Source organism: Notolepis coatsorum (genome assembly GCF_963971535.1).
Source record: "Notolepis coatsorum genome assembly, chromosome: 13".
In the NCBI taxonomy this organism is placed as follows: Eukaryota; Metazoa; Chordata; class Actinopteri; order Aulopiformes; family Paralepididae; genus Notolepis; species Notolepis coatsorum.
This window is the reverse complement of record NC_140177.1, coordinates 55,863,660-55,891,282: the sequence shown is the minus strand read 5'-3', so window position 1 is coordinate 55,891,282 and position 27,623 is coordinate 55,863,660. Positions and strand designations below refer to the sequence as shown.

Below are 27,623 nucleotides of genomic sequence, written 5' to 3'. Positions count from 1 at the left end.
AGAACCTGCAGGGGGGGTAGTGCAATACCCGTGGTACGCTCGGCTGAGCGCACCACTCTCTGTAGGGCCTTCTTGTCCTGTGCCGTGCTGTTTCCATACCAGGCAGTGATGTTTCCGGTCAGGATGCTCTCTACAGCTCCTGAGTAGAAGGACTGGAGTATCTTCCCCGATACTCTGAACTTCCTTAACTGTCTCAGGTGGTAGAGGCGCTGTTTCGCCTTCTTTACTACTGTGTCTATGTGTGTTGACCATGTCAGGTCCTCTGAGATGTGGACCCCCAGGTACTTAAAGCTGCTCACCCTGTCCACGGTAGCCCCGTTAATCATCAGTGGTGTGTGCGTCTCCTGCTGTCCTCTCCTATAGTCCACGATCAGCTCCTTGGTTTTACCAATGTTCAGGAGCAGGCTGTTGTCCTGGCACCAGCGTTCCAGTACCTCAACCTCCTCCCGGTAGGCCTTCTCGTCGTTGTCCGAGATCAGCCCCACCACCACCGTGTCGTCTGCGAACTTCACTATGGAGTTGGAGCTGAACTTGGCCACACAATCGTGTGTGTAGAGTGAGTACAGCAGGGGGCTCAGAACACAGCCCTGGGGGGACCCGATGCTCAGGGTGATGGTGTTGGAGGTCTGACCCCCCACCCTGACCGCCTGGGGTCTTTCGCTCAGAAAGTCCAGTACCCAGGCGCTCAGGGCGGAGCTCAGACCTAGCTCGATCAGCTTGTCCACCAGTCTGGTGGGGACTATGGTGTTGAACGCTGAGCTGTAGTCAATGAACAACAGTCTCACATAGCCCCCCTTTCGACGGTCAAGGTGCGAGAGGGTGCTGTGCAGTACCTGGGAGACCGCGTCGTCGGTGGACCTGTTTGTCCTGTATGCAAATTGCATAGGGTCCATATCACTGGGGAGGGAGGCACAAATGTGGTCCTTGACCAGCCTCTCTAAACATTTCATGACCTAGTCATTTGGACATGTTGGGGAGGGTTTCTTCGGTACAGGGATGATGGTAGACATCTTGAAGCAGGCAGGGACCACTGACTCCGCCAGGGATTGATTAAATATGGCGGTGAACACTGGGGCCAGCTGGTTGGCACAGGACTTGAGTATGCGTCCTGTTATGCCATCTGGGCCAGCAGCCTTCCTGGTGTTCACCTGCATAAATGCTCTTCTCACACTGTGTTCCGACAACGAGAGAGCGTCCCCGCCCCCCCGCGGTTGCCCCCCCCCCTCCACAACAGCCGGCGCGCCAGTGACGTCACTAGCCGGAGAGCCAGCAGCGCCACTGTCTACACCAAACCGAGCGTAGAAGATGTTGAGCTTGTCCGCGAGGGAGGCGTCGTCGCTCCCCATTGAGGGGGCGCTGACTTTATAGTCAGTTATTGTCTTCAGTCCCTGCCATAATCCTCTTGTGTCGTTTTGTGCCATTTGTGTCTCCAGTTTGTCAGCATATGTCCTCTTAGCAAGTTTAACTGCCTTGCGTAGAGTATAGACTGAAGCCTTATACTCCTCCATGTTTCCTGACTCTCTACCCAGGTTGTAGGCGGTGGTACGAGAGTTCAGAGCTGCTCTAATAGTGCTATCCACCCACGGTTTCTGGTTTGGGAAAATCCGCACCGTTTTTCTGGGGACAATACCATCGGCTATTGTTGTAATGTAGCTCACCACTGTGTCTGCTAGCTCGCTGACGTCACTGGCGCTTCCTTTGAACATATTCCAATCCGTATCTGTAAACACGTCCTGGAGCGTGGCCTCTGATTCGTCTGTCCACTTCTTTGTCTCACGTGACACGACGGCGTCACGTGATCTCTGTTGATATGCCGGAAATAGCAAGATGGAGTCGTGGTCGCTCGAGCTTGTGGACCCCGTTAATGGCGGAGCGGCTACTGCCTTGTAGCCGGCTCTGAACGGGGAATAACAGTGGTCGAGTGTGTTTTTCCCTCTGGTGGAGCAAGCGATGTGCTGAAAAAAGGACGGCATCACTCTCTTCAGGTTTGCCTGGTTGAAATCGCCGGCCACTACCATCGCTGCGTCTGGATGTTTGATCTGGTGTCTGTTGAGGTAATCGTGTAGTTCTCCCAGCGCTTTGCGCGTATTCGCGTGTGGGGGGATATATACGGCGGTCATGATGACCGCGGTGAACTCCCTCGGGAGGTGAAACGGACGACACAGGATAGAAAGATGTTCCATCTCCGGGGAACACGAGTTTGAGAGAACATGCACCCCCTCGGGATTAACCCAGGAATTGTTCGTGAGGAGGCAGACCCCGCCGCCGATGGTCTTTCCTGAGGCAGCGGTACGATCTGCACGTAAGACTGTGAAGGCATCCGAGGGAGATACGCTTTTGTCCAGAGTCGCCGACGTGAGCCATGTCTCCGTGAGACACATGATGTTGATGTCTCTCATCTCCCGTTGGAACCGGACCCTCGCCCTTAGGTCATCCATCCTACCCTCCAACGAACGGGCATTCGCCAGAAAGATGGATGGAATTGCTGGGCGGTAAGCAGCTCTTTTTAGTCTCAGTCTGATACCTCCACGTCTCCCTCTGTGTCTCCTCCTGCCGTAGCCTTTGTTCTTTTCCTTGCCGCCATTCTCCCGTCTGATTTCTGCTGGCCATTCTAGGTAAAAAGTGTCTCCAAACTCCTCTTTGAGCCCGGGGTTCAGGTCCATAAGTGTCTGACGGTCGTATGACGTACCCGCCAGTGTTGCTTTAAATAAAAAAGTAGAAAAAACAAACATAATAGCTAAAAGTGTGTACATCGTTGCAGAGCTAAAACCAGAGGCGTCTGACCGGGGTCGCGTCCATGAGTGCATGCTTACCAACTGTTAGTCTGCAACACTACTATCACCGACATCTAAGAAGGGAGATCCCCCCTTGAATGGCCCTTCTAAGGTTTCTCTCCTCCACACTGCCTGTGGAGCATTTTTTCCCTATTGTTAGGTTTTAGTGAGTTTTTCCTTACCTTCGCGTGGGGTATGTCTGGGAGTGCTTGCATTCATTCATTTATTTGCAATTATTTTAAATTTGTTGGACCTTATGGTGTTCTTGTTTTGTTCTTGACTTATTGTTATGTTTCTTCTTGACTTGTTTAAAGAAGACGTGTCCGGCCCATGGGGACATTAACGTGTGTTGTCGGGCCTTACAAATAAATCTGATTTGATTTGATTTGATAATATATATTTTTTTATTCCATTTGGGCTGTGGGGGGTGCTTAATGTCTGAATGAGTCGACTGAAGGCTTCTTGTCCTCTGCAAAAGCATGCAATTGGTCCACTAATGGATACATCTTGATATTTGTCTAGTCTAGTATGTTCATTAGATGGGTGAAATCCTCTTTCAGTGCCTCTGTGCCTGTTTTCTTAGGCAGTTAGCCTCTGGTATGCATGCCATTAGCGTTAGCCACGCTTCTAGGCCTCTTTTCTTTTGGAAAGAATGAAAAAAATATATAGATATATTTTTTTATAAATATATATATTTTTTTGTATTCGACTAAGAGGTTGGCAGTCGACTACGGCTCCTTTCAACTGATTATTCTACTAATCGACTAATAGGGGTCAGCCCTAGTATCTAGTATGGAAATTATTGATATTGTAAACAATCTCAAGAATAAATCATCTACAGACGTGAATGGGATAGACATGTCTCTTATTAAAAAACAAATCAAAGAAATTGTAGATCCCATTACTTTGATATGTAATCTATCTTTTAGGATGGCGACCTTTCCAACTGAAATGAAAACAGCCAAAGTAATTCCAATACATAAAGCAGGAGAAAAAAATGTATTTACAAATTATAGACCTGTATCTTTACTTCCTCAATTTTCAAAAATTCTGGAAAAACCTTTTGTTGCATGTCTGGACAGTTTTATTGATAAGAATGAGATATTGATCGATAGCCAGTATGGATTCAGAACTAACAGATCCACATCAATGGCTCTCATGCAGGTAGCAGAAGAGTTAACAAATTCAATCGATAATAAACAGCAAGGATCCATTTTAGGCCCGAAATTATTCATATTACACTATAGGTTGTCATATTGTCTGATAAACTTAAATTAGTAATTTTTGCAGATGATACAAAAAAAAATTGTTCAGGTGCAGACCTTCAACAGTTGCTAACAAATATTACAGGTGGACTGGGGAAGCTGAAATGTTGGCTTGATAACAAACTCTCCTTAAATATAAGTAAGTCTAAATTTATTTTGTTTGGTAATACAAAAATACATCCGGATACTCGAGTGTAACGTTCCCCCCGGTCCTGCCCCACCTGTCCATGGACTTCCCCCACCTCTCCATGGACTTCCTCCACTCATGAACAATACGCTACTACCATCTTGTGGCCTAATTCAGTTGGGGCATCTCTGTTGTTTTGTTATTAATTTGTTCTCTGTTATCACCACTAATCTGCTGTATGTGCATCTGTTGTCTGTGTTGTCTGTGATGTTCCCCTGTCTGGCCTAGTGTCTCCCCTGTCTGTGTTGGTATTGTGATCTAGTCTAGTGTTGTTCTCAGTGTGTGTATTTATATTTCTACCCAGTGTTGTCTTCTGATCAGTCTGTTCCAACCCAGCTGTGTGTCATTCCCAATCACCCTCATGTCTCTAATTGTCTGTGTATTTAAGTGTGGTCTGCCCTGACTTCCCTGTCGCGTTATTACGCTGTCCACAGGCATGAGTACTTCTCCTAAGCATTTGTTATCGCTCCCATTTGGAGGGTAACTGTGACACAGCGGTCGGTGCCGTGCTTGCTATTTGTATATTCTTATTATTATCCAAAGTGTATTCTCATGTAGAGATTTACAGAGAGACTGAGCTGTCTCGCCTTTCTTGCCTATGTTATTTTGTGTGTATGTTTATCTCGTCTTTGGAGACTATGGTCTCCCATTTCTTTTCCCCTTTGCCAAGTGTTTGTCGTATTATGCTCCGTCGTTTACAATAAATAAGTGTTATTGTGAAAGAGCAACCTTCGCATTCCGCCTCCTCTGCTTGTCAGCGCTTGGGTTCTTCACACCTCCACCACCGTCATGCCTGACTGTAACACTCGAGTAGAGATATGCATATGTAGACACCTGAATATGTCTAACAATAATTCAATGTGTCTAACTTTAATTCCTTGCATTCTCTGTGCTCGCGATGACGTTGTGTAACTTGCTGACCCCTCTTGATCCTCCATATCCTAACATTGACACTTAATAGTGGGACATGATACAGGTACCGCCAGGGGGAGCTGGTGGCGACGTTGGGCAGGGGGACACAGGTGAAGAAGGATGGGCTCAGGGCGCGGCACCTGCGGCGGAACTGCCTCTTCATCGTTTTCCAGAGAAGCAAGAGGTTGCTTGGAGCTGGAGCTCCAGACATTAAGCACACGGAATATAAACCCAGTCACGAGGCGGGTTAGTAATGGAATATGCGATAGCTTAGCTTCCAGTTAATGCTAAAGAGACATTGTGAACAAAGAAGCAGACGTGCTACTGCCGAAGAGTGTTGTAGATATTGCACACGTTGCGTTTTAGTTAAAGTATAAGCGACAGGACAGGGGGTCGTCCCGACCCACAGCTTAGCTTCAGTTAGGCCTAGCCCCACAGTTTAGCCCGCGTGTCGCTCCACCTCTCCAGCCCAGCAGCGGACCCCTCAACGGACGTCGCCGCACTGCACGCACCTCCAGCCCCTCCGAGCCGTTGACCTCCAGCAGTCACCTGCCTAACGTCAACCCAGCTCCGCCTATCACGGGACTTCTCGACGGCCATCTCACCACACGGACGTTCGGTGGTGAGAGCAGGCCAGCCCTTGGTTAAGTACACCCAAGCCAATTACAGTGAGCGCTCCGAGTGCTGGAACTTTATCGGTAGACATTCTCTTTGTGCGGAGCGTGCCCTTTAAGGGCGAAGAGAATCAGTACTTTGAACCGACACTGGTAGCAGTGATTAGGGGCGCCCCGACATTTATTATTTTGGGGGATGCCGGCTATAGATAGGACTTTTGTTTTCAACGTGGGCCCACTGTCTTTTGGTTAAATGTGGTGTGATAACGTGTGTTCCTTTATAAAATCCCATTGAGTAGCTCTAGTACCCCTCTCCCTCTTCCTCGCCTCTCTCCCCACCTATGGGGGAATGAACAGGTATTTAAACCCTTAAAGGGACGGGTTCCATTACTGTATATTGACCAGTGTGGGAAGAACTTTATTCGTTGCCGTAGAGTGAGAGCACTAGGTGCCCAGTGTTTCAACCCTTAAAGGGACGGGTTCCATTACTGTATGGTGACCAGTGTGGAAAGAGCTTTGTTCCTTGTGCCTTGTGTTAACGACAGGATAAAATTTTCAGTAAAGAGAGCTAAATGGGAGCACTGTGTGCGTGTCTGTTAATGTGCATTCTGTTTAACCCCTTCCTTTCCGGGTAATGCTCATTATTGTTTAACCCCTTCTTACCCACAGCCTATACATCATTGGGACAGGTCTCTGCTCATCAGCAAGGAAAGGTACTGCTTTCGGGGAGAAAGTATATCATCGATCACTACTGCCACTGGGTGTGGGAGGGTGCGGGAAGTATTAGGGGAAGTGTGGGTGTGTGGGGAATTACTGCGAGTCGCCCTGGAGGGCAAGAAGGACCAGCGCACCACCCCTAGGTTAATAAATCCTAGGCCCCATCCACTCCCTCTGCTAAATCTCCATTCTAATACTCCTGCACTACAGTCGGGGACTCAGCCGGACCCAGATCTGCTGCGTTCCCACTACCAGGTGGCAGTGTACATCCACTCCCATAAAGCAGGGATAATCCACCCTGCTACACATAGATAATGTTCATCTTGCAAGAGTAAATTAATATACTTTTTTGGGTTTCGTGATAGACCAAAACCTCAGCTGTAAAACTCACATTAACTATATAAAGAAAAAAACAGCACGTAGCTTAGGTATCTTAAGAAAAACCAGACACAATTTTAGATCATTATACACAATTTATTGTACTCTTTTATTACCATATCGAACTTACTGTATAGCAACTTGGTGAAACATACAAAACGAATCTGAATCCTATTATTATCTTACAGAAAAAGGCAATAAGGGTTGTGAACAATGTTAGTTATCTCCATCCTACAAACACACTGTTTTTTGATCTAAGGGCATTAAAGTTCCTTGACTTAGTTGACCTTAAAACAGCAGAGATAGTTTTTAAAGCTAGAAGTTATCAACTGCCAAGTAACTTACACATTTTGTTTAAAGAACAAGAGGTGAGGTATAATTTAAGAAGAGCACTCAATTTCAAACAGCCTAGAGCTCGAACCACACTTAAAAGTATGTCTGTGTCAGTTAAAGGAGTGAAACTCTGGAACAATCTGGATTTAGTCATTTCCTCTCGGTTTTACGATAAAAGAGATATAATTAGCATTTTTTAGATAAATTCTTATTTACGGTAAATCTTATAAAACATCGGTAAAAACGAAAATATACACTTTGACTGCCGTTTTGATAGGATTAAGGTCTTTACTCTTGGATACATTTGAAAAAAAAACATCTTAACATCCAAGGGCCCACATGTGAGCCCTCTTGAGGACGATTCGCGACGCACCACTTTGCCGATCTCTAGCGTCTCGGGTGTGCATTTCTTTTAAACTAAACTAAACAAGTTTAATTTCAACATTCCACTGTGCTCCAGTAGTCCCACTGGTCCATTTCATATCATCGGATTTCATATGAATTAACAGTCCCTTATAGGTGCTACACTTTCTTTCTTATTTTCTTTCTTCCTCTCTTCTCTTGTTCTAGTAATACAGCAGCACCAGCCTGTGACTGACTGTGATGATCCAGATGATAGCTATAGATTATATAACACTACTATCACCGACATCTAAGAAGGGAGATCCCCCCTTGAACGGCCCTTTTAAGGTTTCTCCCCTCCACATTGCCTGTGGTGCTTTTTTCCCATTGCTAGGTTTTTATTGAGTTTTTACTTACCTTCTTCGTATGTCTGGGAGTGTTGCATCTATTTATTTTACATTTTATTTTGGATTTCATGGTGTTTTTAGTTTTGTTCTTGATTTATTGTGATGTTTCTTCTTGACTTGTTTAAAGAAGACGTGTCCGGCCCATGGGGACATTAACGTGTGTTGTCGGGCCTTACAAATACATTTGATTTATGTAATTAGATATCTGATTGAACATATTAGGATTCCCCGCAGAAACAGCCAAGCCTGCTAATGCTACACTACATATCCTGCTAATACTACAATAAATATTTTGCTAATGCTACACTATATATTCTGCTAATGCTACACTATATATTCTGCTAATGCTACACTACATATTCTGCTAATGCTACACTACATATTCTGCTAATGCTACACTACATATTCTGCTAATGCTACACTATATATTCTGCTAATGCTACACTACATATTCTGCTAATGCTACACTATATATTCTGCTACACTATATATTCTGCTAATGCTACACTACATATTCTGCTAATGCTATATATTCTGCTACACTATATATTCTGCTAATGCTACACTACATATTCTGCTAATGCTAAACTACATATCCTGCTAATGCTACACTACATATCCTGCTAATGCTACACTACATATACTGCTAATGCTACACTACCCCCGCTTCCTCTCTCTCTCTCTCTCTCTCTCTCTCTCTCTCTCTCTCTCTCTCTCTCTCTCTCTCTCTCTCTCTCTCTCTCTCTCCCTCCCTCTCTCTCCTTCCCTGAAAGCATGTGTCATTTCAAGCAGCCCAAGGGAGTGTGACCTGAATGTGAAACTACCATTCTGTGTCGAGTGTCCTCTGTTTCTGTGATACCCCCCCCGACCCCCCCCCCCCCCACACACACACACACACACACACACACACACACACACACACACACACACACACACACACACACACACACACACACACACACACACACACACACACACACACACACACACACACACACACACACACACACACACACATCCTCCCTCTCCCCTGCCCCTCCCCTTTATTTTTTTCCCATTCCCTCCTTATTGTGTCATCCTGACTCTCTCTACATGATGAGAATGCTGACACTGGCAGTAATTTGGACGGAAGGGACATTTTAATTGGACCGCACTGTAATGTCACAGTGTGTTTGGGTAAAACCTCACAATCTACGGAAGCCCAAATGGTATACGCTTGGAGGAAGAAGAACCCCTATATGCGACACTCTTTTTCTGACAACGACTCTGCAGCTGTCTTCGTCTGTTAGCCCGTTCATTCGTTTGTTCGTTTGTCACATACCAGAATCTGAGGCTGCGGTTACACTAGGCCCGGTTTTCGTTTCAGTTTTCAGTTTCAGTTTCGCTTTTCAGAACGCTACTTAATGGCAGGCAACTTAGACATAGTTTTTGCCTCCTGAGCACAGTGATGTATATACATGTAGTACAATGCCAAAGCAGTAGGTGGCAGTACGTGGCGATGTAGTTCAAACATGAAGGCCATTTTCAACCAATCAGAAAAGTTGAATGTGCCAATACACTTCCTGCTAAAAATCAACAATCCACCATCTTTAAATGCCTCGCGTGAGCCATTTAGCCAACGTAGCATTTATTTTTCAGCAAAGAAAGTGCAATAAAAGTGCAATAAACAAAACGGATACATTCACTGTGTGTTCTGCCTCTCATTTGTTGATGAAACAAAACCAACATCAACACAATTTACCACCAAGAGCGGATAGTTTAGTCTCACAAAAATATCGCCGATTTCGTTAGTTTACGTGCTAACGTGATTGGAATATGCCAGTATAACTGTATAGCATTGTGGCTAGCAGCGTGGTAACGTTAATGCTAGCAGAATGAATGGATGTAAACGTTTAACAAAAGGGAATGCAGACTGTTGTAGCTTGGACTGGGCTCCTTATAACAATAACTTGACAACACGTTGGTAGCCGCAGCTAACAGGGTCTGAAAGTAACGTTAGCTAGATAGCTAACGTTAGCTCACGAGCGACGCTAGCCAGCCAGCACCAAACTGATGATATCAGACGTTGATATCAGGAGCTATCAGTAGCTAGATAACATTAGACAACGCCTCATGTATTAAACAAAAGTGAATAGATGACTGGGCCATTTTGTTTAATGCTTGTTATGTTGAAAGAGGAGCTCTGAGCTGCTCATGCAGTCGACTCTTGCGTGGTAACAATAACTTGACAACACGTTGGTAGCTGCAGCTACTTGGGACAGCTCTGCTGTAAACACTGGAAATAACCGTGCAGGTCTCTACTGCGCATGGGCATTGGGCAGAACGGCTCCGTATCCGGCTCACGCAGATTACATGGCAACATTGTCGGCGAGTTTTGGCGAGTAACCAAAACACCTTTTCAGCGTTGCGCTTTCCTGCCAAAACGGCGTTTCTTTTTAACTTGGACAGCAAACGTAATCATTCAGCAACAAAAAACGTTGCTGCATTCCCCAGTGTAACCATGGCCTGAGACACCACCACCACCGCCAGTCCGGTTTTGATGAAACTGGGAGCGATGATGCAAATTGCCACTGTGTTCTGGCATTTCAATAATTACACTCATTGGGCCGATGCGGTGCAATAATTAAAAGGTCAAAATGTCAAACTTTGAAAGGCCTTAACACTATTAAGTCACAAACAACATGTCATGGAACACCAAATACCACCATGATGGATTTTCCACTTTGAACTTTGACCTGCATCACAGCATAGCATGTGTGGACCTAGTTTAATAAAATGGGCCCGATTAGATAAATAATGGGTGCATTAACATGCATAATCATATTCCAATATACGGATACTTGGGTTGGTGCATGTAAACTCCATATCACGTTTACAATAGGAGGGATAATCTCATATCCCGACTATGAGAAACATCAATATGATCGCTGGGATAATCATTTGGTATTACAACTACACTATAAATAACTCTACTGCATAGAGGAGGGGAATATAACCCTGACACTGTACTGCATAGAGGAGGGGAATAGAACCCTGACAGTACAGCATAGGGGAGGGGAATATAACCCAGACAGTACTGCATAGGGGAGGGGAATAGAACCTTGACAGTACAGCATAGAGGAGGGGAATAGAACCTTGACAGTACAGCATAGGGAAGGGGAATATAACCCAGACAGTACAGCATAGAGGAGGGGAATATAACCCTGACAGTACAGCATAGAGGAGGGTAATAGAACCCAGACATTACAGCATAGAGGAGGGGAATAGAACCCTGACAGTACAGCATAGAGGAGGGGAATATAACCTGAAATGACTGCATAGATGATCTTTTATTATCTGTAAGGAGCCTTTTATTTATCATTAGCCTATTTTTGTGTTTCATGTGTGTCAGTTTTCTATAGTGGGTATTTTATGGACGCTGCAAGCCTAAATCCTTTTCAGTGATATTAAGGTTTCTGAATGTGAATCTGAAAGGCTTAGAGAGACTTAGGAAATCACACACACATACATTACGTATATATATACAGTAGTTGTCAGAATCACATTTCCTTGACTAAACACAAAATAGTGACACTCGCACACACACACACACACAAACAAACACACATACATAGAAACATACACTGATAGCACATACCTTGTCACCGTCCTCGCAGTTCATGACGTTGGAGAAGGGGATCTCAGCCTTGAACATCTTCCGGCAGTGCATGAGCTGCACCAGTAAGTAGCACACCGTTTTGAACTTCATCTTTTTGGCAGGCTTTATATCCGAGAGAATCAACCCTGGGAATATCTGTCAACACACAAACAATCAGAGCAAGGATTTAGACCCGGTGCCGCACACACAGCTCTAGGAGTATTTATTTCCTTTGAATGACCCCTCTTCTGACGCACAGGCCACGGACAACACACGTGCTTGCACTACACAAGACACACGCACGCATGTGTTAATGGTGCTCACGAGGTACTAGCGGGCACTTTGCACTATGCACCTGTTCTCCCGACTCCCGCCTCAAACCGCAAACCCTCCGCTCACCAGCACCATGTGTTAAGTGTTAAACACCACGATCTCATCCACTCTTTTACACCATGGAGCTACCATACCGTTTCAACCTCGTTACACACGAATGGACGCGCGCGCACACACACACACACACACACACACACACACACACACACACACACACACACACACACACACACACACACACACACACACACACACACACACACACACACACACACACACACACACACACACACACACACACACACACACACACACACACACACACACACACACACACACACACACACACACAGAACTTTTCAGCTCTCAAAAGCTAGTTTACAAAATAGTAAAAGAAATTATTTAAGTAAATTATGAAAAATGTTGCATGGGTTTGGGATAAAATGTTCATGTAATGTACAATATGGAATGATAAATGTATTATGAAGATAGATATAAAAGGTTTCAAATTGTATCTGGAGCACTGGTAATTAAAGCCACCAGGCAACGTGAGTAGCCTACTCTACAAAAATAAATGTAAGAAAAAATCCACAAGTGTATTTTGGAAGCCGTCGACGCAGCACAGCTTAGTGCTGGTGTACCTTCTCTCTCTCAGAGCCGTCACTTTGATGAAGTTAAACTGGCAGCTCCTTAAGAGGATTAGCAAAGTCCCCTTGCATATCAAAAGAAGACACGCTATACCGCAATGCCTTTAACCCTTTGACTACCACACTACCAAAGGGTTAACCCTTTCACTGCGACGATACAGAATGTTAACCCTTTGACTACCACACTACCAAAGGGTTAACCCTTTCACTGCGACGATACAGAATGTTAACCCTTTCACTGCCACACTACCAAAGAGTTAACCCTTTCACTGCGACAATACAGAAGGTTAACCCTTTCACTACCACACGGCAACATGTTAACCCTTTCACAAGGGTTAACCTTTCACTACCACACTACCAAAGGGTTAACCGTCTGTAGTGTGGTAGTGAACGGGTTAACCTTCTGTAGTGTGGTAGTGAAAGGGTTAAGGTTCACATAAGGACCGGTGCAACCTTCGCATTATTATCATTATTATCATTATTATTATTATTAATAATAATAATAATAATAATAATAATAATAATAATAATAATAATAATAATAATAATAATAATAATAATAATAATACAGCTGCAGTAAATCAGTGGAGAGAGGAGAAGAGAGGAGCTGAGAGACAGTTGAATAGAAATAAGAGTTGAGAGGAGTGGAGGAGGAGATGAGTGAGGAGAGGAGATGAGCAGAGAATAAAGGACAGAAGGGTGGAGGGGAGGAGAGACAGGAGCCAGCGCCATGATGAACAAACAGAGAGAAGACTGAAATCCCCTCTCCAGCTGCTCCTGGCACATCTGCTGGAGACGGGCTGTAATGAAGGAGTGGGAGACCCTCTGTGCGTGCGTGTGTATATGTGCGTACTTGCGCGCGTGTGTGTATGTGCGTACATGTGTGTGTGTGTGTGTGTGTGTGTGTGTGTGTGTGTGTGTGTGTGTGTGTGTGTGTGTGTGTGTGTGTGTGTGTGTGTGTGTGTGTATATGTGTATATGTGTATGTCCCTGTATCTGTGGAAGAGTGTGCGTCTGAGATGATAGATGCCTCTGGGCTGTTTTCACATCCCCTGCTCTCCAGGCCTAATAAAACAGACTGCACAGGAGCTCGTCTCCGACAACCAAAATATGTCAGGACTCCGCTGCGTGTGATGTCGCGGAGCAATCTCATCTCTACATCTACCCCAACACTGCTCCAAGGATGGTATTACAGTACTGTAGATCCCCATGCAGAGGTCAGGACTCTTTCATAAGGTCTTTCTTTTATTATTATTATTATTATTATTATTATTATTATTATTATTATTATTATTATTATTATTATTATTATTATTATTATTATTATTATTATTATTATTATTATTATTATTATTATTATTATTATTATTATTATTATTATTATACTTCCTTGGTAAGCATGTTAACACTTTCAGCGCCAGGGGTCGCTGTTTACCTTACCGTTGAAATGCCATCGCCTTTTAACATGGGGATACGTGGCTGTGTTTCGATCGCGGGGAAGGAATTATCGGATCAACGCAATATTGATACCATATAGTCCTTACCTTGACCAGGATCTGTCCCGAAAAGAATATTCCAATTATCTGATCACCATTCCAAATACTGATGTCGATTGTGTTGCAAACGTAATCCAGCACTGAACATGATCCGGGGGGGCCCGACCCTCGTCGATGCATGCTTTATAAGCGGCCCACACACCAAGCCACATCGTTTCAAATGGAGTGCAATAGCTGTGGCGCAAGGCGGCAGGCGGCGGTATTGGACTTTTGCGATCTCAGACCCATCCCCAGTGATAACACACAGCTGCCTGCATGTTTAAGAATGGAAATATCCAATAAAAGAAATAACGATGAAAACCTGAGTATACTCGGGTTTTCGGTGGTCCTGGCGCTCAACGTTCGGCAAGTTAACCCGACTTTAGTCGGGTCCGGCGCCCAATGTGTTAAGTTGGATTCGCTGTGCTGCTGTAGAAACTGTGCCAATGGGCACGTATACAGTGGTCTATTAGGCACTGGCTCCACATGCTCATGTATGGCCAAGGTCTGATAAGGTGTTCACCTAAGGATATTGCTTATATGTCCAAGATTTGAGCGCCACGCCTGGTTTTCCTTTTTACCGGCTGAATGCCACCATCGGCGCCAATGTTAACGTTAATATCGCCTAATCTATGTTTTTAATTATATGTGTCTAATCTGCCCATCGCATTATCAAAGACTATTTTCCAGTCAGTGCTGTCAAGGCAGATTGTTTTTTTATCGCGTCGTTTCCGTTTCAGAGCAGTTAGAAAAGCCCCCGTTTTGATATAAAAAACAGCTCATTCTGGAGCATTCTATGAAAATCGTCTTTTAGTGGAATATTCCACAACGTTGATATTCGTCTGCCTTTTTATGAATAGTTTTCAAATAAACGCTAGATGATCAATATTATACGTGCACGCAAGCACATTACGGCCGCGCACGGATAATCGCTCCGTTGATTTCCTCACGGACTTTTACAGTGAAACCGAAAGAAGACATTTCACAAAACAGCTTATAACTTCATCAAACTTACTCTGATTATCCTAACACTGATAACATAGAGTCCTTACCTGACATCAGATGGTATCCAACTGGTATATTCCAATTCCTGATCACCATTCGAAAAAATCGATACGTGTATGGATCCAACGCGATACTGTAGATCTCCATGATCAGCGGGGATCTGAGGTTCCAGAATGAACTGTGGTAACCCCGGCTGGATCAGTGAACTGGAAAATGTGGAGTACCGGATTTTTTCCCCCATTCATTTTCATTGAGTCCATTCCAAAATCACTTATGTCATCTGGGAGACGACAGGGGGCGCTTTTTTCCACAGTGATCGCCGGCGCCGCTCGGCTATACTCGGGTAGGCTCGGGTGATGCAATAATTTTTCAGATCGCAAAAAAAAAAAAAAAAAAAGATCCGAGAAATCTTGTGAGTGGCTAGCAACCACCTATAAAAAAAACCGAGAAATCTCGTGAGTGGCACTCAAAGTGTTAACTAGGGGGTTGTTGTTGTTGTTGTTGTTGTTGTTGTTGTTGTTGTTGTTGTTGTTGTTGTTGTTGTTGTTGTTGTTGTTGTTGTTGTTGTTATTGTTGTCGTCTCATTTGGTTTTGGTGAACACTCAGGTAAACACATACTATATGTCGACATACTCTCATGTTGTCAAGTCACATCAAGTTTATTTATATAGCACCTTAGCCCGGAGCCCTATTTTTTGAAAATCTGCCTAAAATAAATACCTAAGTAAATGGAAGATTGCTCCACTTCTACAAGATCCACTTGCATGTTCTTGGTATCTAGGGACATCTATGGACCTCAGTGAATGTATTCACAGTGTCAGAAATATTGTGTCTATTACTAGGCTTGCTTAAATTGTGATGAAACAAAGGAGAATATGAATTAAGATTTTTCTTTGCATCTTTGACAGTGAATAACACCATGCTAAAAATGACCAGACATGAAAAACTCGTTCAGTACCTTCTTGAAATCACGTGTACAAAAAAATCGAAGGAAATTAATAAAGGGAAGATGATTAAACAGAAGGTTTTGTAGATACAGTACTGAATTCTGCCATCCGGACCCATGCATTTTGAAATATTATTATAGAATAGAGAGTTCAATTGGGATTTAGTATCACCAGGCATGCATGACAGCTCCGCCATTTTGAAACTGATTTCAACGCGGATGGTTGCTAAATGTTCACAATAGGGGAGACAAACTAACTGCACTCCAATATATGCCAATAACATTCAGTTTTGTGGTATATAATCCCGAGAAATTAGATAAATAAAAAAAAATCATACACAAGTAATTTGCTTGCAGGAAGCTAGAATCCGCTGGGTAGTGTCGTTTTTCGAAATTCCGCTAATTCAAAATGGCGGATCTCCGCGAAAGATACAACACATTTTTTAAACTAAAATCTCACTAATAACACTTTAACCTATTGGTAAACAAACGTATTGCTGAAAAAAAAAATATATGACTGTGTTTCTGACATGGTTAGGATGTTTACTCTTGAACGTTTGAAAAAAAAAACGATAATTATGTCAGACAGTCTAGAGAGAATGATTTATGACGTGATGTCATATGCGGTACCGGACCGCACGGGTGGAAGAGGTTAACAAACAAAGAAAAAACATTTTGCAACCAAACTGCCAAAGAAGGAAAAGGAGAAGGGAAATATAGAAAACATATAGAATAACGCAAACAAATAATACAATAAAATAATAATAACAATATTAATAATAATAATAATAATAATAAAATCAATATTATTAATAACTAGGGATGTTCGATATTGGCTTTTTTACCGATATCCGATATACCGATATTGTCCAACTGTTAATTTCCGATACCGATATCAACCGATACCGATATATGCAGGGTTTTCCCCCCCAAAAACTGAATAATTTCAGGTAATTAACATTACATATCTCTTGTCGTGGAATTAACACAACATTATGCATACTTTTGACAATAAATAAAATAAGAATTAGTTCTTACATGCTTGCCTGGGTAAGTAAAGGTAAAAAAAATAAAAAATAAAAAAAACGATAGATATTTTCCGATATTACATTTTAATGCCAATATCGGTAGGCCGATAATATCGGACATCCCTATTAATAACTATATTATTATTGTTATTGATAATATAATATTACATTTACATTTTACATGTATGTATGTAATTACAATTCTTATACCTAGCCTACAACCAACAACCTTCTCCTATCAGAGGAAGAGATAAACAGATATAAATAGGATGTCTATGACGTCGCTCATCATACAATAGAATTGCGTTACCTTCCGTCGGTGAGATGGCACAATGAAGAATGTTTCAATTTCATGTTTCTGGAGGAAGGCGTTCCTCTCGTGGCCATTTCCTGGCTCCACCTCATAGTCTCCGTTGAGGCACTCCAGAGTGGCTTTCGTTATGTGGACTTTCCTGTAAGCAGCACATGCAGTGACAGATATCAATCAATCAATCAATCAATCAATCAATCAATCAATCAATCAATCAATCAATCAATCAATCAATCAAATGTATTTATATAGCACATTTAAACATGACACTTGTCAACCAAAGTGCTTCACAGTAAGTCGCATAGCTAAAAAAAAGAAAGTGCTCCTAAAGTATAAAATAAACAGAAAATATAAACAGCCAACAGACAAACAAAGAAACAGAACAACACAGGGCAAGAGTCAGAGTGAGTCAGGGAAGGCTAGGGAATATAGATGAGTTTTGAGTTTAGATTTAAAAGACTCGATGGAGGGGGCAGATTTGATGGACGTGGGGATGCTGTTCCAGAGGTCAGGGGCTGCGACAGCAAAAGCACGCCCCCCCCTCCCCCCCCCCTAGACTTGAAATTAGACATACGGGTGGTTAGGAGACCCTTATCAGCCGATCTGAGGGCCCTGATGTGGGTATATGGGGTGAGGAGGTCTGATAGGTAAAAGGGGGCCTTACCATTAAGGGCTTTATAAACTAATAAACTAAGTAAGGAGGAGTACCTTGAAATCTATCATGTATTGCACCGGGAGCCAGTGAAGGGAGGCAAGAACAGGGGTGATGTGAGCTCTCTTCTGAGTACCTGTGAGCAATCTAGCAGCAGCGTTTTGGGGTAGCTGTAGGCAGGCTATGGTCGACTTATTAAGCCCCATGTACAGGGAGTTGCAATAATCTAATCGTGAGGATATGAAGGCGTGAATGACTCTTTCAAGGTCTGAGGGGGAGAGAATGGCCTTGATCCTAGGTATGGACCGAAGCTGTAAAAAACACCCCTTCACTACCGAGTTCACCTGCCTATTGAAACTAAATTCGGGGTCAAAGAACATGCCCAGGTTTTTCACAAAGGGCTGGACTAGAGCAGACAGGTTACCCAGGCTGCTGGCGATGACACTGGTTTGGTTTGGAGGCCCGAAAAGGAGGATTTCGCATTTTGAATGGTTAAGCTGTAAGAAATGTTGTGCCATCCAGCATTTTATGTCGTCTAGACAGAATCGGAGACTCTCAAGATTGGATTTGTTGTTTGGTTTCATGGGGAGATAGACCTGAGTGTCGTCCGCATAGAAATGGAAAGAGATATTATGTTTTTGAATGACCAGACCAAGGGGAAGCATATATAGGGAAAATAGAATAGGGCCAAGGATGGAGCCTTGTGGAACCCCGCAGGAGAGATAGGCAGAGGGGGAGGAGCAATTTCCGATGTTAACGGAGAAGCTTCTATCACTGAGGTAGGAGGTGAACCAGGATAGAGCTGTGCCACTGACACCAACTGCCTGGCAGAGACGATCAATACGGATATTATCATTGTCTATCATATCGAAAGCTGCACTAAGATCTAGGAGCATAAGGACAGCACAGTCAGTGGAGAAGCAGGTCATTGGTGACCTTGAGCAGGGCAGATTCTGTGCTGTGGTTGGCTCTAAAACCTGACTGAAATGTGTCCAGGATATTGTTCAAGTGCAGGTAGGGAGACAGCTGGGAGAGAATAGCCTTTTCAAGGACAGAAATGGGAGCTTGGAGATTGGCCTGTAGTTATTGAGCTGGGTGGAGTCTAGGTTGGGGTTTTTCAGAAGGGGCTGGACCACTGCATGTTTGAAGCAGGTTGGAACGGTACCAGTGACTAGGGAGGTGTTAATCAGTGGAGGTTATTCCATGACAACACGTGAGGCAGAAATTCACTCATAATTATTATTAATTTACATATATATATATATATATATATATATTATTATATATTTTTTAATTATTATTATATATTTCTTTTATTAGAAATGTTTTCCTCTGTAAAAGAAATGCCAGTAAATTTTTTTTCTTCACAAATGGCCAAGTGACAGCTCTGAGCCCTCTGATCAGGCCTGCTCACATAACTGCAGTAATGGCGAGCTGTCAATCACTCAGTGCAAATAAACTGCACGGGCTGATCTTAGGAATATAATTATCCAATCAAAATAGGCTATTTGAGTCATTTAAGCCTGGCCCGTGCAGTTTTGCGCGCGCCACTCACGAACGCGGGTTGAATGATTGACAACCCTCGACGTTCTGACACTCAATCAGAGAAGACCTGCGTGTCTGTGATGATGTCATCACTAGTGATCTCCGGCTGCTGTAGTAACAGTGAAAACTGCAGTGAATTTTGAGAAAAGAAAAAAAGAGATCAGCCTAATATAATAATTAATTCATCTTTTGATCTTTATTGTTCAACTGTATTGTGCATCGTTTTTTTATATATTTTTTTATAGTGTAGTTGACCGTAGCGTGATCGCTAACGCTAGTTGTAGCCAGAGAAGGCTCTGGTAGGCTCTGGTAGTAGCTACTAGCTAGCTTAGTTAGCTTCCTCGTCCTGCCCCAAGAATTATGGATGCTGCTCCAAACATCGTAGATCGGATCATACGGGAATCTTTTCACACATTCTCCTATGAAGAAAAGCTAAGAGTGAAAGCAGATGGGACTCGGGAGACCAAAGCCAAACATCAATTTGATGCAACAAGCTGGCTCGCGATGCACATGGCTATTGTTTACATTTTCCATGGGATTGATGCACGCGTCGGACTAAAGTATGGAGAAGCTGCACTATTCAACGGAAGATGAGATTGATCGAGATACCGTCTTTATGGGTAAGTGTCTTGGCTTTAGAATGTCAGTTTGTGTAACGTTACTGTAACCGAATTGAAACCGCATCATAACTCCTACACCGACCATGTCACTTTTAAAAAGGCATGAATGAATGAAAACTTTATTTAACAGATTGCAGAATGGGTACAATATACAGTACAGCTCAATACACATAATTATTAAGGGGATGCAGACCAGAGAAAGACTTTCGTCTTGTTTACTTCAGGGTCCCCCATTTTCAATTCATAGTGAAATGTATCTTGTGTTATTAGGAGCCCTGCTACATTAACGTTAGCTAAAGTTGGTAGCTAACGTTATATTGATAATGTTTCAGATAGCAAGGTGGAGAGCTACATAATAATATTAGGTTGATAATGGTGTCAGTGTTTCAGATAGCAAGGTGGTGATCTTTGTTGACTAGTAGAGCTTTGGTTGAGAGAGATTACTGTGCTGTCTCTTAAAACTCATACACAAGTATTGAGCAAGACGAGTTAGTCTGTTGTGTTATGCGTATTGTATGGGAGGGATATGATGACTGTGTGTAACTAGGAGGGATATGAGGACTGTATGTATGTGGCACTGAATTGAAAATGGGGGACCCTGATGTAAACAAGACGAAAGTCTTTCTCTGGTCTGCATCCCCTTAACAATTGTGTGTATTGAGCCGTACTGTATTGTACCCATTCTGCAATCTGTTAAATAAAGTTTTCATTCATTCATTCATTCATTCATTCATTCATTCATTCATTCATTCATTCATTCATTCATTCATTCATTCATTCATTCATTCATTCATTCATTCATTCATCCATCCATCCATGCATGCATGCATTCATTAATTCATTCATTCATGTGTAGAAAGAAGAACTATAACATTCTCATTCTCAAAGATCACAGTCTTAAACACACGCACACACAAAAGATACATGGACTATTGTTATTGGACACAAGCCACACACATGGACCCTGCACTGCACCATAATACACCTGTGATTATAGTATACTTGTTATTACACACACACACACACACACACACACACACACACACACACACACACACACACACACACACACACACACACACACACACACACACACACACACACACACACACACACACACACACACACACACACACACACACACACACACACACACACACACACACACACTCACTGCACCTTACGATTCATACACTTTCTTAAAAAATTAAGAAATAAACTTAACTTAACATTACATCACAATGGATCACATGTGGCAAATAAGCTTTGAGCTCTGGGACCTTTTCAATTTTCATGTAGTTTGCAGCATCCTAAATGTCTCTATTTCTCACTCTCTCTCTCTTTTTCTCTCACCCCCCCCCCCCCCCCCCCCCCCCACACACACACAAAGGCAGTACATGAAAGACACATCACATCTGCCCTGGTGGGATTACACACACCTCCTCTTCTCATTGTTTTACCATTCTTTATATGATCCTTGTGTTTGATTGATTGATTGATTGAAAACGTTATTAACAGATTGCAGAATGAGTACAATACAGTACAGCTCAATACACACAAATGTTAAGGAATTTGCAGACCAGAGAACGACTTTTGTCTTGTTTACATCAGGGTCCCCCATTTTCAATTCATCATAACATTTATGACATACATCCAGACATTTATGACATACAAGATATACAAATATACAGTACTGTTTAAGAGACAGAGTTTCTAAAAAGAGAATATATACATTTGAGGGGGAAGAAACTGTACATTGGAGGGGGTTAGGTGGGGGGGGGGGGGGTTGACATTTACCTGGGCCAGTTTCGAATTGCAGCGTCCCGTAGGTGCTCTTTGAGAGCTGTTTTTGGGTGGAATACACCTTTAAAATAATTCGATTTGGGTTATAACCTTTAACACTATTTGGGTGGAATACACCTTTAACTGTCCTGCAGCCATTTTACCACTGTCCACTGTACTGTACTGTACAGTCCTGCTACATCACTGTCATGCTAACCATTTGGGTGGAATACACCTTTAACTGTCCTGCTACATCACTGTGATGTACTGTCCTGCTACATCACTGTAATGTACTGTCCTGCTACATCACTGTCCTGCTACATCACTGTCCTGCTACATCACTGTCCTGCTACATCACTGTAATGTACTGTCCTGCTACATCACTGTCCTGCTACATCACTGTGATGTACTGTCCTGCTACATCACTGTCCTGCTACATCACTGTCTTGCTACATCACTGTCCTGCTACATCACTGTCCTGCTACATCACTGTGATGTACTGTCCTGCTACATCACTGTCCTGCTACATCACTGTCCTGCTACATCACTGTGATGTATTGTCCTGCTACATCACTGTGATGCTACATCACTGTCCTGCTACATCACTGTGATGTACTGTCCTGCTACATCACTGTCCTGCTACATCACTGTGATGTACTGTCCTGCTACATCACTGTCCTGCTACATCACTGTGATGTACTGTCCTGCTACATCACTGTCCTGCTACATCACTGTCCTGCTACATCATTGGCCTGCTACATCACTGTCCTGCTACATCACTGTGATGTATTGTCCTGCTACATCACTGTGCTGCTACATCACTGTCCTGCTACATCACTGTGATGTACTGTCCTGCTACATCACTGTCCTGCTACATCACTGTGATGTACTGTCCTGCTACATCACTGTCCTGCTACATCACTGTGATGTACTGTCCTGCTACATCACTGTCCTGCTACATCACTGTCCTGCTACATCACTGTCCTGTTACATCACTGTCCTGGTACATCACTGTCCTGCTACATCACTGTGATGTACTGTCCTGCTACATCACTGTGATGCTACATCACTGTCCTGCTACATCACTGTGATGTACTGTCCTGCTACATCACTGTCCTGCTACATCACTGTGATGTACTGTCCTGCTACATCACTGTCCTGCTACATCACTGTCCTGCTACAATCTGGGTTGAACATGATTTGTGGAACTCCCTCTGGTGTTGTGGTCGTGGTATTCACTGACCTTTAGGAAATATTTTGACATGCAAAATACACACCTCCTGCACATTGTGATGGGGCTGTCCTGCTAACCATTTGGGTGGAATACACCTTTTTAACTGTCCTGCTACTGTTGCATCACTGTGATCCACTGTACTGCTACTGTATTATAACCTTTAAAACAATTTGGGTGAAATACACCTTTAAAATCATTCGATTTGGGTTATAACCTTTAACACTATTTGGGTGGAATACACCTTTAACTGTCCTGCAGCCATTTTACCACTGTCCACTGTACTGTACTGTACAGTCCTGCTACATCACTGTCCTGCTAACCATTTGGGTGGAATACACCTTTAACTGTCCTGCTACTGTTGCATCACTGTGATCCACTGTACTGCTACTGTATTATAACCTTTAAAACAATTTGGGTGGAATACACCTTTAAAATAATTCGATTTGGGTTATAACCTTTAACACTATTTGGGTGGAATACACCTTTAACTGTCCTGCAGCCATTTTACCACTGTCCACTGTACTGTACTGTACAGTCCTGCTACATCACTGTCATGCTAACCATTTGGGTGGAATACACCTTTAACTGTCCTGCTACATCACTGTGATGTACTGTCCTGCTACATCACTGTAATGTACTGTCCTGCTACATCACTGTCCTGCTACATCACTGTCCTGCTACATCACTGTCCTGCTACATCACTGTAATGTACTGTCCTGCTACATCACTGTCCTGCTACATCACTGTGATGTACTGTCCTGCTACATCACTGTCCTGCTACATCACTGTCTTGCTACATCACTGTCCTGCTACATCACTGTCCTGCTACATCACTGTGATGTACTGTCCTGCTACATCACTGTCCTGCTACATCACTGTGATGTACTGTCCTGCTACATCACTGTCCTGCTACATCACTGTGATGTACTGTCCTGCTACATCACTGTCCTGCTACATCACTGTCCTGCTACATCACTGTGATGTATTGTCCTGCTACATCACTGTGATGCTACATCACTGTCCTGCTACATCACTGTGATGTACTGTCCTGCTACATCACTGTCCTGCTACATCACTGTGATGTACTGTCCTGCTACATCACTGTCCTGCTACATCACTGTGATGTACTGTCCTGCTACATCACTGTCCTGCTACATCACTGTCCTGCTACATCATTGTCCTGCTACATCACTGTCCTGCTACATCACTGTGATGTATTGTCCTGCTACATCACTGTGCTGCTACATCACTGTCCTGCTACATCACTGTGATGTACTGTCCTGCTACATCACTGTCCTGCTACATCACTGTGATGTACTGTCCTGCTACATCACTGTCCTGCTACATCACTGTGATGTACTGTCCTGCTACATCACTGTCCTGCTACATCACTGTCCTGCTACATCACTGTCCTGTTACATCACTGTCCTGGTACATCACTGTCCTGCTACATCACTGTGATGTACTGTCCTGCTACATCACTGTGATGCTACATCACTGTCCTGCTACATCACTGTGATGTACTGTCCTGCTACATCACTGTCCTGCTACATCACTGTGATGTACTGTCCTGCTACATCACTGTCCTGCTACATCACTGTCCTGCTACATCACTGTCCTGCTACATCACTGTGATGTACTGTCCTGCTACATCACTATCCTGCTACATCACTGTCCTGCTACATCACTGTGATGCTACATCACTGTCCTGCTACATCACTGTGATGTACTGTCCTGCTACATCACTGTCCTGCTACATCACTGTGATGTACTGTCCTGCTACATCACTGTCCTGCTACATCACTGTGATGTACTGTCCTGCTACATCACTGTCCTGCTACATCACTGTGATGTACTGTCCTGCTACATCACTGTCCTGCTACATCACTGTCCTGCTACATCACTGTGATGTACTGTCCTGCTACATCACTGTCCTGCTACATCACTGTGATGTACTGTCCTGCTACATCACTGTCCTGCTACATCACTGTCCTGCTACATCACTGTGATGTATTGTCCTGCTACATCACTGTGATGCTACATCACTGTCCTGCTACATCACTGTGATGTACTGTCCTGCTACATCACTGTCCTGCTTTTAAAGGTGGAATACACCTTATATATAATAAGTTCACTTCCTACCCTGGTTGAGAGAATTGTTGATAGTTTAATTTGTCTTGACAGCCCTGTGTAGAGACCGTATGATGTATATTATATATATATATATATATATATATATATATATATATATATATATATATATATATATATATATATATATATATATATTTTTTTTTTTTTTTTTTTTTTTTTTCATGAATTCATCTGTGGGGGGGATTTTGAGCATTTGCAGGCCAATTGAATTAGAACACTTTCATATAGGTCAATATGCTTCAGTGATCCAAACATTAAAAAAGGTAGCTCCACCACCAACAATAAGAAATAGCAATGGAGATTCTCTAGTTGATGCTCTAGTCTTGATACAAGGACTAACAATAGACATCAGTTTTTAAATGTATTTGCTGTGTTGGTTTGTTTATGTTGTTAATGTTTTGGAATAAAAAAATACCTACTGTATATTCTGACTTACAATGGGTTAAAACAAAGAAAGCTAAGTAAATTTCTTCAACAATGTATGTGAATATACCCCCCTATGAAATAATCCCCCCCCCCGCTGATTGGAGCATTAATGTGAGTTAACCAATTATGACTTTCCGTTTGTATACACAGTAATCAGAGATGGATAATTGTTCATTCATTCAGAATATTAACTTCAGGGGCGTTCCACATTACATTCCTTGTTAAAGGCTCCTTTGATTTTATTTTGGCAAATAAAATAAGAAAATCTACGATCGTTTCTAAATCTTCACTAGAAATCCTAAATCACACTGCCGTAAAAAACGAGGCGGCCCGACAACATAGACAAGGGAGGCTGATGCCTGTGAGTACAAGATATACAGCACCTACCCAGGTAGTCCGCCAGCCTCCATCACGTTGGCCAGGGTCACGTCATTAGACCATACATCATACTGCCACTTCCTCAGGCCCAGGACACCACACAGCACCCGGCCCGTGTGCAAACCCACACGCATGTTTAGGTTGACCTCAGTGGCCTCTGCTACCGACCTGCAGGTGGAGAACAGGTTAGTTGTGCGTGTGTGTCTGTGTCTTTGTGTGTGTGTGCATGTGCATAAAATAAGAGTTTTCTTTTACTGTCTTGCAAACCAGCAGAGAGGCAGAAGACATTATACAGGAAAACTGGGAACTGTCTTTCATCCAGCTGCCTCAGTTCCTTACTATGCAGCCTGCATGTTGTCCAGAATACTGCTGACAGAACCAACAATAGAGTGGAACAGCATGGTCATTACTGCCATCCTGGCAAATTCTGGCGTCTATTCAATTTTAAAGTTCTGTTTGTAAACTACAGCATAAGATATTGCCGAGATGGGCATCTAGAAGTACAGAAGGTTTGAAAACAAAGTGACATCTGGCAAAGTGAAGAAGTGAAGCCATTAAAATCCCTCCTAAAGGAAGATCCACGTCTTCAACCCCCCCCCCCCTATATATCCCCCTGTATATCGAAAGGGTTGATTCTAGTTGATGTGACAATGTGACCTTGCTGATTTTATGTTGGTGTATTGCCTTGAACAATCCAGTGTTTTAACGCAGCGTGAATAAGATAACACTCTTGGACTTTAAGTTAAGAACTAGGTAGGTGTAACTGAGGGGTTACAAAACCCTGACTGTATTAAAGATTGTGATAGATTAAACCACTGCTAATTATCATTATTATTACTTGCCAGAAAGTACAGTTAATTATGGCAGACACTCAGAATAATATGGCACGGTGACAAAGAAATATCATTTAGAATATTTATTGTTATGCAGCAAATTGTACAGAGATGGGAATTAAGGTCGCGCTTGTATGGCGAAGAATATGAATAAGTCAGTCAGTAGCAAACGTCAGTTGGAATGAATAATTCCTACGATGGGGTACTAGACTAAACGCCGCCTGGCGTAGGATGGCAATATAGGGGGAAACGCTGGTACCGCTGGAGACAGGGGGTTTCCTCCCAGAGATGTAAGCTCTGGAGGAAGGAAGAATGTTCGGATACTCAGTCTGTTCAATTGAAGAAGAAGGGGGTTCTCGTATAGAATCCAGTCCTTGTAATCCAAAGGCTCAGCAACAAAGCAATAACTGTAATCCAATTGCCCGATAGCAATGACGATAGCCAGCTAGCTTCGGTCCACGAAGCCAGCCCGAAGTAGATCTTCAAGGTGGTTAAATCCAAACGACAGTGGGTATTAACGATGCTCTTCTCCAGGTAGTACGTTCCACAATCACTATAATCCAACCAATACTGGTTCTGCAATCACCGCCGTCGGTTCCAATATGCACATGTCCAGTAGGTTCTACGACT

The 27,623-nt window shown here is 43.1% G+C and overlaps 1 protein-coding gene across 1 annotated transcript in view; it reads right to left on the bottom strand.

Moving 5' to 3' along the window:
* The window catches only part of LOC311239365 (adenylate cyclase type 1-like), a gene marked incomplete at both ends in the record, with an annotated part of 247,961 nt that overhangs the window by 39,620 nt on the left and 180,718 nt on the right, over positions 1–27,623 (bottom strand). The window contains 3 exon segments of the mRNA XM_084327672.1: positions 11,567–11,722; positions 17,370–17,511; positions 26,170–26,328. Coding sequence (XP_084183798.1) covers positions 11,567–11,722; positions 17,370–17,511; positions 26,170–26,328 — 457 coding nt within the window.